The sequence below is a fragment of the Cannabis sativa genome, chromosome 5, assembly GCF_029168945.1.
Source record: "Cannabis sativa cultivar Pink pepper isolate KNU-18-1 chromosome 5, ASM2916894v1, whole genome shotgun sequence".
Lineage (NCBI taxonomy): Eukaryota > Viridiplantae > Streptophyta > Magnoliopsida > Rosales > Cannabaceae > Cannabis > Cannabis sativa.
Genome location: NC_083605.1, coordinates 3,712,678 through 3,722,881, shown reverse-complemented (window position 1 = coordinate 3,722,881; position 10,204 = coordinate 3,712,678). Strand labels below are relative to the sequence as shown.

At 26.2% G+C, this 10,204-nt stretch overlaps 1 protein-coding gene across 2 annotated transcripts; it reads left to right on the top strand.

Annotated features, from left to right (window-relative positions):
* The first annotated feature begins 4,479 nt into the window (after nucleotides 1-4,479).
* On the top strand, nucleotides 4,480-6,834 carry LOC115716218 (uncharacterized). Of its 2 annotated transcripts, XM_061116041.1 has the most exons (8): nucleotides 4,480-4,734; nucleotides 4,931-4,992; nucleotides 5,083-5,144; nucleotides 5,437-5,566; nucleotides 5,660-5,841; nucleotides 5,939-6,224; nucleotides 6,350-6,504; nucleotides 6,607-6,834. In XM_061116041.1, exons 3-8 carry the CDS (start codon nucleotides 5,108-5,110, stop codon nucleotides 6,786-6,788), a joined length of 972 nt encoding a protein of 323 aa, XP_060972024.1. In that variant the 5' UTR covers nucleotides 4,480-4,734; nucleotides 4,931-4,992; nucleotides 5,083-5,107; the 3' UTR covers nucleotides 6,789-6,834. The 2 variants fall into 2 exon arrangements, with proteins under 2 accessions (XP_060972024.1, XP_060972023.1); XM_061116040.1 differs by lacking the exon at nucleotides 4,480-4,734 and having other exon boundaries at nucleotides 4,753-4,992.
* The last annotated feature ends 3,370 nt before the right edge of the window (nucleotides 6,835-10,204 follow it).

Here is a 10,204-nt window from a genome sequence, read left to right as displayed (position 1 = left end):
GCGTGCTTGGCTTGGGGTAATTTAAGGATGGGTGACCTCCTGGGAAGTTTTCCCAGGAAGCGTGCGAGTGAGGACAAAGCATGCTAGAAACACTCGTGTTGGTCTGTAGGGTCAGTCGTCAGTCCATGAAGCAGCCAGAGTGACGTACTCGTGTATAAGAGCCATTCAGTCTGTGAGTGTAAGGGCCCAATGGAGGCTTGAAGCGGGGACGTTACAAAATGGTATCAGAGCCTTGACCCAGCCGGAAGTGTGGTCGACGAGGACGTCGAACCCCGTAAGGGGGGGTGATTGTGACAGTCAGTAGTCCCGTGATCCGTAAGGGGAAACACCGGGTAAGCTGTGCAATCCCACACCGCCTGGGAAGGTCAAGTGGGATGATTCTGAGACTGTGTAGGTATGGGACTACACAGTTGAATAGAGCTTAAATGGATTGATTGGTACTACCTATGTCAACAAGGTGCATCTTGTTTTTCGGTAGCCCATCTCGAAAGAACTCCACAGTTAAGCGTGCTTGGCCTGGAGCAATTTCAAGGATGGGTGACCTCCTGGGAAGTTTTCCCAGGATGCGTGTGAGTGAGGACAAAACACGCTGAAAACACTCGTGTTGGTCTGTAGGGTCAGTCATCAATCCAGGAAGTAGCCAGAGTGGCGTACCCGTGTATAAGAGCCATTATTCCGTGGGTGCAAGGACCCAATGGAGGCTTGAAGTGGGGACGTTACAAAATGGTATCAGAGCCTTGACCCAGCCGAAAGTGTGGTCGACGAGGACGTCGAACCCTGTAAGGGGGGGTGATTGTGACAGTCAGTAGTCCCGTGATCCGTAAGGGGAAACACCGGGTAAGCTGTGCAATCCCACACCGCCTGGGGAAGGTCAAGTGGGATGATTCTGAGACTGTGTAGGTATGGGACTACACAGTTGAAGAGTGCTTAAATGGATTGATTGGTACTACCTATGTCAACAAGGTGCATCTTGTTTTTCGGTAGCCCATCTCGAAAGAACTCCATAGTTAAGCGTGCTTGGCTTGGGGTAATTTAAGGATGGGTGACCTCCTGGGAAGTTTTCCCAGGAAGCGTGCGAGTGAGGACAAAGCATGCTAGAAACACTCGTGTTGGTCTGTAGGGTCAGTCGTCAGTCGTCAGTCCATGAAGCAGCCAGAGTGACGTACTCGTGTATAAGAGCCATTCAGTCTGTGAGTGTAAGGGCCCAATGGAGGCTTGAAGCGGGGACGTTACAATCATCCTGAAAAAAATAATAATCTAAAAAGAATACATACTTTAAAAACTAGTTTCATCAACATTGAAAGAAACTAATAATTTTATTTAAAGAATAAAAAAAAATACTTTCATCAACAAGATAATGAAAAAAATTACAATCTAAAAACGATACTAACTTTAAAAACCAGTTTCATCAATATTAAAATAAACTAATTATTTCATTAAAAGTGGCAAAAAAAAATAGTTTCATCAATAACATAATGAAAAATACACAATGCCTAATAACTAAACTTTTACAAACGATACTAAATTTAAAAACCAGTTTGGAACATATAAATTTTATATCAATACCTAATAACCAAACTTCTAACTTCATTCTTTATTTTGGCATTTAATTTTTTATTTACATGCTCAAAAATTAGAGTTGATATAAACATACAATATGCAACAAATATAACAAAGGGAATCAGAAATTAAAATCAAAGAGGAGAAAAAAAACAAAGAAAATTAAAGAGACAAAAATACAATAAAAACCATGAAAGAATAACTAAAAAAACAGTGAAATGTGAGAAACCAATTAGTAAAACAACCAAATTAACAACAAACAAATAAAAACCAGTTTCTTAAAATAATTTAATATAAAATTAAAACTTAAAACTCAATTATGAACGACAATAAAAAAACCAGTTATGAAAACTAGTTACTTAAAAAAAACCAGTTATGAAAATAATAAAATAATATGTGTGTCAGAAACTGATTATTTAAGATAAAATAAAAATTATTGTTCAAATATCATACAATAATAAAACTGGTTTTATACAAATTAAAATATATACAATAATATCATAAAAATGGAGCAACCCCATTACAGAACAGTTAAAACATGTGAAACCAGTTTCGACATGTCAAACCAGTTTTGACGCTATAAAAAATCATAACAAAAGATAAATGTTAATAATTAAGTTAACTGAAACCATTTTCATCAGACAATCAAATAAAAAAAACACACACACACACAAAAATACAAAAAAAAAATACTAATCACAAATATAATCAAAACAACACATAATACATACCAATAATTTAAAAACAAAATATGAGTGTTCGAACCTAAAAATAAAATAATAAAAAAGTAACTTAAAATAAAAAAATTTGTAATAACATAATATAAATGCTAATAATAAAGTTAACTGAAACCAGTTTCATCAGGCAATCAAATAAAAAAACACACACACACACAAAAATACAAAAAAAAAAGTACTAATCACAAATATAATCAAAACAACACATAATGCATATCAATAATTTAAAAACAAAATATAAGTATTCGAACCTAGAAACAAAATAATAAAAAATTAACTTAAAATAAAAAATTTGTAATAACATAGTGAAACTATTTTTTTATTCTTTTAATGAAATTATTAGTTTCTTTCAATGTTGATGAAACTGATTTTTAAAGTTTGTATTATTTTTAGATTGAAATTTTTTATATTATTTTTTTTTCAGGATGATGTTGATGAAACTGGGTTTTTTTTTTCTGCTGCTTTAAATGAAATAATTATTTTGTAACAAAAAAGCAAAGAAAAAAAAACACAAACAGTGGTTTAAATAAAAAGACAAGTTTAATTTCTGTAAAAAAAAATAATATCTACAGTTCATATCATTTTTTATTTATTTTAGTGTTTTATTTTTTAAAAAAGAAAAAATAAATAAAAAAACACAAATTTAAAGTTTTTTATGGCATTCCTCATGTCCTTTTCCCATATTTGTAAGTTTTTTTTTAAAAAAATACCATATTTAGTGTAATTAAGTTTTTATGCCATATATATCAAACTTATCTTTATTTTTCCATATTTTTGTAAATAGTCAAAAAAAAAAACTTTAATTGGGCTATTTCTGAAAAATAATTTAAATTGGGCTTGCATTTGGGCTTGTAACCTTTCCTTTTATCGTTTTATTTACTCTATCTACAAAAATATGCTTATATCACAAAATTAAGCAAATTTAACTAAGAACAAAGACATCCATTATTTTTATTTGAGTAATTTGCGGCATGAATACCTAAGTTTAACTCCCAATTGTAAATAAATACCTAAGTTTAATTTTTAGCGGTAATAATACCTAAGTTATAATTCTAGAACTTTTGTAGGTTAATTGTTAAGTAAATTGTCATGTGGCAATTCGTAATTGGTCCAAGTCATTAAATTTTTATTTCTTTAAAAAAATTAATTAAAATATACCAATAAGAAAATAGCACGTGGATAATGACATAATATTTTAACGGTTAGGTACTTACAGAGTTCTAAAAATATAACTTAGGTATTATTACCGCCAAAAATTAAACTTAGCTATTTATTTGCAACTGGGAGTTTATACCGCATATTACTCTTTTTATTTTTTCTATTATATACACTACACATATAATTATAAATTGAACTTTTAATCATATGCATTTGGATTTGAAACTTTTTCTATTAAAACGAAAACTTAATTGTTAAAAATTAAAATATAGCAATAAACTTATTTATAACCAAAGTGATAATTTTTACTTTTTCATCTTTAATAAATTAAATATTTATATACATGTTATATATATAATGCATTTGTACAAAGATTAACTGAAGCTACTCTTTAATTTTTATGACACACATACTCATAAACTCTCAAATTGTGGTGTATTTTTGTGAAAAAAAAGGAAAATTTTCTTTTTTGTTAAAAAAAATGAATATTAGGTGTAATTTTTTGAAAAAAATATTAGGTGTAATTTTGATTAATGATAGTTACTCAAAATATCGCTTTTACAAAAAAAAAACCCACTCAAAATATCTTTATTTATTATAAATGCATAGAAATACAAAATAAATATACAAAAGGAAAATATCATAAATTATTTGTTAAAGATATTTTCTTCCATTTTAATAATAAATTAATTTTAAAAATAAATGCCTTAGAGATCCACTTTCCTAATCCTCATATTATATATTAAATTAAAAACGATTTTATATATATATAGAAACTCTTAATTATGCTTTATAAATATTTATAGAAACTCTTAATTATAGGGATATTTTTTTACGGTAATTTATTCCTAATCTTCATATTATATATTAAATTAAAAACGATTTTATATATATATATAGAAACTGTTAATTATGGTTTATATATATAGAAATTCTTAATTATAGGGATATTTTTTTAGGGTAATTTATTATTTAAATTGAGGCAAATATGTTTAAACAAATGATATTTTCCGTTTAAAAATTATATATTTTTAGAATAATAGGATATATTATAATTGATTATTATTTAGAATAATAATAAGTAAAAAAAAAAAGATAGTAATAATGATTTTGTGTCAGAGTGAGTCAGAAACAATCTTAAGTCTATCTATCTAATTAAAATAATAATAATAAAATAAAATAAAATTGAGTTGTTCTTCTTCTTCTTCTTCTCTCTTCGTCACCCCTAACCCTAAACGCACCTGAGCAGCCTCTCTTCTCTCTGTTCCTTTCAGTTGAGGTTATAATCTTTCATAAATATTTACAACACTGTTCTTTTATAATGATTTGTTTTTGTATTTATTTACTGTAAAAACGATTTTATATATAGAAACTCTAGGGATATTTTTTTTATATATCTATATATATATATATTCAAACCCTAAACCATTTAGTCTTAGTTTTAGCACTAAATAAATTTTCTTGGGTTTGTGAAGATTAGTAATATATTCTGAGTTTTCAATGGGTAATGCTAATGCTACTCCATCACCATCACAAGGTAATATTTTGATTATTATTATTTTTTTTTAATATCTATATATATATATTCAAACCCTAAACCATAATAAATTTTCTTGGGTTTGTGAAGATTAGTAATATATTCTGAGTTTTCAATGGGTAATGCTAATGCTACTCCATCACCATCACAAGGTAATATTTTGATTATTATTATCATTATAATTCATCTAAATTAATTGATTAATAATATATAATTTTAATAATAATATTACCAATCTTATTAGTAATGCTTTGTTTGTGAATTTCAAGTATTCAAAATGAAATTATAATCTTCAAAATCTATTAACTCAAAATCAAACACATGTTTGTGTTTTTAGACGAGATTAAAATTCTTAAATTTGAATTTAATTTATATTGCGCTATCTATTTTTCAAATATAAATCTCATTTTATTTTTATTTTTTGTTACATTTATTGTTTTGTAGTAAGTTTAAATAAATGTATAAGAAAAGTTCCACCAGCTCACTACACGATGAAAGTTGATTCGTTCAGTTTGTTCTCAAAATCAATAAATAAACACAAGGGTTCTGTATTTGAAGCCGGTGGATACAAATGGTAGTATGTGTATCATATACTTTAATATTAATATGAACTAAATGATCAATTTCTACTATTGTTAATTATTAATATTCTATTATATATGTATAGGCAATTGTCATTTTATCCAAATAAAGATAAAAATTACTTGTCTTTGTACTTGACGATAATATGGTGCAATGATGATGATGATGAGAGTGATGATATTGCTTCGAGTATTGGTTGGGAGGTTAATGTTAACTTCACTTTGTTTGTCTATAATCAAACAAAAGATAATTATCTGGCCTTTCAAGGTAATTAATGTTGATGATATGTAATAATAAATTCACATGATTAATTTTTATCAATTGTATAATATACAATTTTTTTTTATTAATTTAATATTCGTAGGTGTGAGGCGTTTTCACGAGATGAAAAAAGAATGGGGATTTGAACAAATAATATCACTTGAAACATTCAAAGATGTGCATAATGGATATGTGGTTAATGACTCGTGTGTATTTGGAGCTGAAGTTTTTATCATAAATCAAACTGCTCCAATCTTCGCAACACTTTCTGTAGTGCAACGTCGATTCATAGATAATTTTATCTTTCGTTGGGAAATTAAAGAATTTTCTAAGATAATGAACAAATATGAACACAATTCTCAAGTGTTTTCTTCTGGAGGAATAGAGTGGTACGTATATATACTTAAACTCATAAAAATACATACACATGTATATTGTATTGGTATTGGTAGATATTCAAATTAATATTCTTGTTAATTCTTTTAATTTAATTAATTGTTTTTGTTCTACATAGGCATTTAAGTATCGGTCCAAACGGGCAACTAAGCAGAGATGGAAAATCGTTGGCAATGTTTTTAATGATGGAACATCCAAAAGAATCAACAACTTATGTTGAGTTTTGTCTCCGAGTAATTGATCAACTTAATTCTAAACACAAAGAATTTAAAGGTTATTACTTACATCTATTTTTTTTAAAATATTAATAACCAAATTAGTATATATATATTATCTAAACTCATGATCATATTTTTTTTATTACAAATTGTGCAGTTAATAAATGTTATCCTGGCAGAAATAATGGTTGGGGTGCCAGTTTAATGTCACTGGAAGATCTTCACAATAATTCAAATTATTATGTTGTTAAAGATACTCTAATTCTAGAAGTTGATTTCTCTCTCATCTCACGTACTAAAGTTTCCACATCTTCCAAACCTACAAAAATTATAAATTGAGTACATAATGAGTTAATTATTTGTTTTAAATTTTCAGTTTGTTTAATTATTAGTTATTTTTTAATTATTTAACTATTCATAGTTTACGTATTTGAAAATATTAACCAATTACATATTTAGTTTTTTTTTTTTTTTTTGAGAAAATGTATCAGTGTTGATCTTTAAAATTGAAAAAATAATATAATTAATCAATAAATATTTTTAATTATAAATATTTTAATTCTAAACTAATATTAATAGTATATTATTTGCCAAAGAAGAACATGATGCTCTAACTAATTAAATATTTTGGCTTTTTTTTTTTTTCTGCAGTATTAGTTTGGTTTTAGTTCTTAATTGATTTACTTGATATAACTTTAAACATAAAAAATAACAGATCAATATAATCACTTTTAGATTTTTTAACGATTCACTTGATGATTTTTATTATGATGCTTTTAAAAAGATAAGAGATAATATAATTAATAGAACATAAGTTTTTCTTTTTTCCTTTTTTAATTATAATTTACTTGACTACTTTTACTTGTTTGAAAAATATATCCTCTCACAATATTATCAAAGTTCACTCAAAAAATAATAAGTGAAGGTTACCCATTATTAAAAATTAAAATTTGAATTTCGTGTTTGTTAAAATATTTAAAATATAGACATAGATAGATTTTTTTTATTATATAAATAAATATATAGTCAAATTGCTTTAAAAAAGTATAAATATATATAGTCAAAATTGACTTCAAATTATATTGGTTTAAATGAAAATCATAAATAATTTAAATCACATTTAAATATCTATCAAATTTAAATTCAATTCTTTATCCTAATTAAATTTCAATTTTAAAATATCTAAAAATAAATAAAATCACATATATTTTAGTAAATAATAAAACTAAAACAGAAATACATGTAGTATCTATATACACGACATTTGTTATATATATATATTCTATTAGTGTGCCTCCAATTAGAGAAAAAACCAAAATTAGGTCAAATCTGCGATTTCCGTACCAAGTCGCGACTAGCATTTAAGCTGGTCGCGACTATAGGCAAAACTCGAAAAACCGAGTTTCTCCCAATTCTCGAAGTTGTGACCAGAGTCGCGACCAGGAAAAAGGGTCACGACCTGGCTCTCTGGAGGTCGCGACTACTGACGCGTCTGGAGCCGAATTTTGCAATTTTTTCCAAGTTTGTCCCAGTTTTTCGCCATTTAACTGAATTTGAACTTTAACACCCTGGGAACCTGAAATAATGAAAATCAAGCGTAAAACTGCTCCAAAAGACACCAATAGACGAGATAATGCTAACTTTAAAGACCCGAAACATAGGCTAATTATAACCTAACAGAGCCCAACCCTTAAAAATACATATATATATATATCTTTGGAGCCTAATTTTTGTATAGAATTTTTATGTATAACCAATTAATTAGAGGAAATTACACTATATACCTTTTTTATATTGTCTTTTTCTTATTTTTACCCTCTTTTTTAAAGTCTCATTTTTAACTCTTTTTTAAAATAATGTACCAATTTTGTCCCTGTCACTTCAAGATACTTTCCATGCGACTCTCTTATGTCAGGGTATTTTGGGTACAATACATATAAAAAGAGGTATGTTTCAATTAAATATAAAATTAGAGGTAAATTTGATCAATTGATTAATAAAAGTAGTATTTTTCAACTTACCCCAATTAATTAGGTGCATAATCTAATAAACTTACAACAAAGGTGGGTGTGTGTATTGGAGGTCCTGGGTTCGAGTCTCAAGTAAAATATGAATGTAATATATAAACGTTTAAATTAAAAAAAATAAAAGAAATTGAAAATCCAAACATATTAGATAAATAGCAACAAATTATTATAAATATATACACAAATTAATCTGTGATGACAAAACAACTCATATCAAATAAGAAATTGCAACAAAAAGGTAAATTGATTTGGACTTTTCCTTTAAGGCACCTTCACAAAATACAAGACAATAATAATAATAAAAATAATAATAATAATAGAAAATATGGGTGAGAACTGAGAACATATTTAATTTTATTGTGTTTTATTATAGAATTCCATGAAACACACACCATAGAATCCTAGAATATCTTTGAAAGACTCCAATTTTTCCAAAATTAAATCAAGAAGATGGCATGGTAATCTAGCCCAATCTAAAAAATAGAATAAAATATATATTATACATCAAAATTAACTATACTTTTTTTTTCTTGTATGAAAATATTTTAAAATTTAGTATTTATAATTATAGAGAAAATATAATAGAAAGTAGAATATTAAAGGTATTATTATTTCGAGCATATATATGTATATAAATAGAATAAGGAGGATATACCTGGATGTACTGTGATTGTCTTCTGTTTCTTTTTAGTAAGAGACATTGTCATCTTCTTAAAAATTGAGTTTTCTATCAAAAATTAGCATTCAAATATTATTTAAAATTTAAGAAAGAAAAAGTAAAAAGAAAATATAAATTACTTCATTAAATTAAAATGGTAAATAGATAATTTGAAAACATTCAAATTTGAAACTCCATATTTTATACTCATAATTTTAATCAAAGGCAAACTCACAAATTAAATTTCAGTGTTAGCTATATTCGAATATATATAATATATATTAGTTTTAATGATATTAAATTAATTCATTGTAATTCCATGAACCGGACCACTAAAACCTTAAAGATCTTAGTCAAAAAAAAAAAAAAAAACCTTAAAGATCAACACACACGTACCTCAATTTCTTGAAAATAATTAATAATTAAGCCTTTGTCAGGTAAAACCGCTAGATGGCCCTTAATTGATTAGGGTATATAATTTTAGTCTAATATATATTTATATGTATCTAGGGTTTAAAAATAAAATTTTGAAAATTTGTAGGATATATATATATAAATATATATATATATTTATATAAGTAAAGTCGGAGAGAATTAATGAGAAATATATATATTATTTTTGTACATATTTAATGTACAATTTTATTAAACTAGTAAATATATATATATATAATTGTTTAGGGAATAAAATCGGTAGCATTTATTTTTAAATAAAAGTAATTTATTATTTAAATTGAAGCAAATATCTTTAAATAAATAGTTATTCATTATTTGGGATATTTTCTGTTTTCAAATTAATAAAAAATTAAGTTATATTATAATTAATCTTTATTTAGAATAATAATACTAAAAAATCAAGAATTATTTCTTCAAAAAAAAAATCAAGAATTATTGTCCTTAAATATAAGGAAACCTATAAAAATATTTTAATTTGGGTTAACTTTTACGAAAATACTGTCATATCGATTTTTTTTTTCAAAAATATTGTGTTTTTATAAAACAACAGTTGAACACAAAACAAGAACAACTAAAAATAACAGTGGGAGAATTAAAAAACAACCGTAGAACAA

Coding starts and splice junctions, on each gene's coding strand:
- LOC115716218 (XM_061116041.1), top strand. CDS start 5,108: ATGGGTAATGCTAATGCTACTCCATCACCATCACAAG. Junction 5,567..5,659: donor GAAGCCGGTGGATACAAATG/GTAGTATGTGTA, acceptor ATATATGTATAG/GCAATTGTCATTTTATCCAA. Junction 6,225..6,349: donor TCTTCTGGAGGAATAGAGTG/GTACGTATATAT, acceptor TGTTCTACATAG/GCATTTAAGTATCGGTCCAA.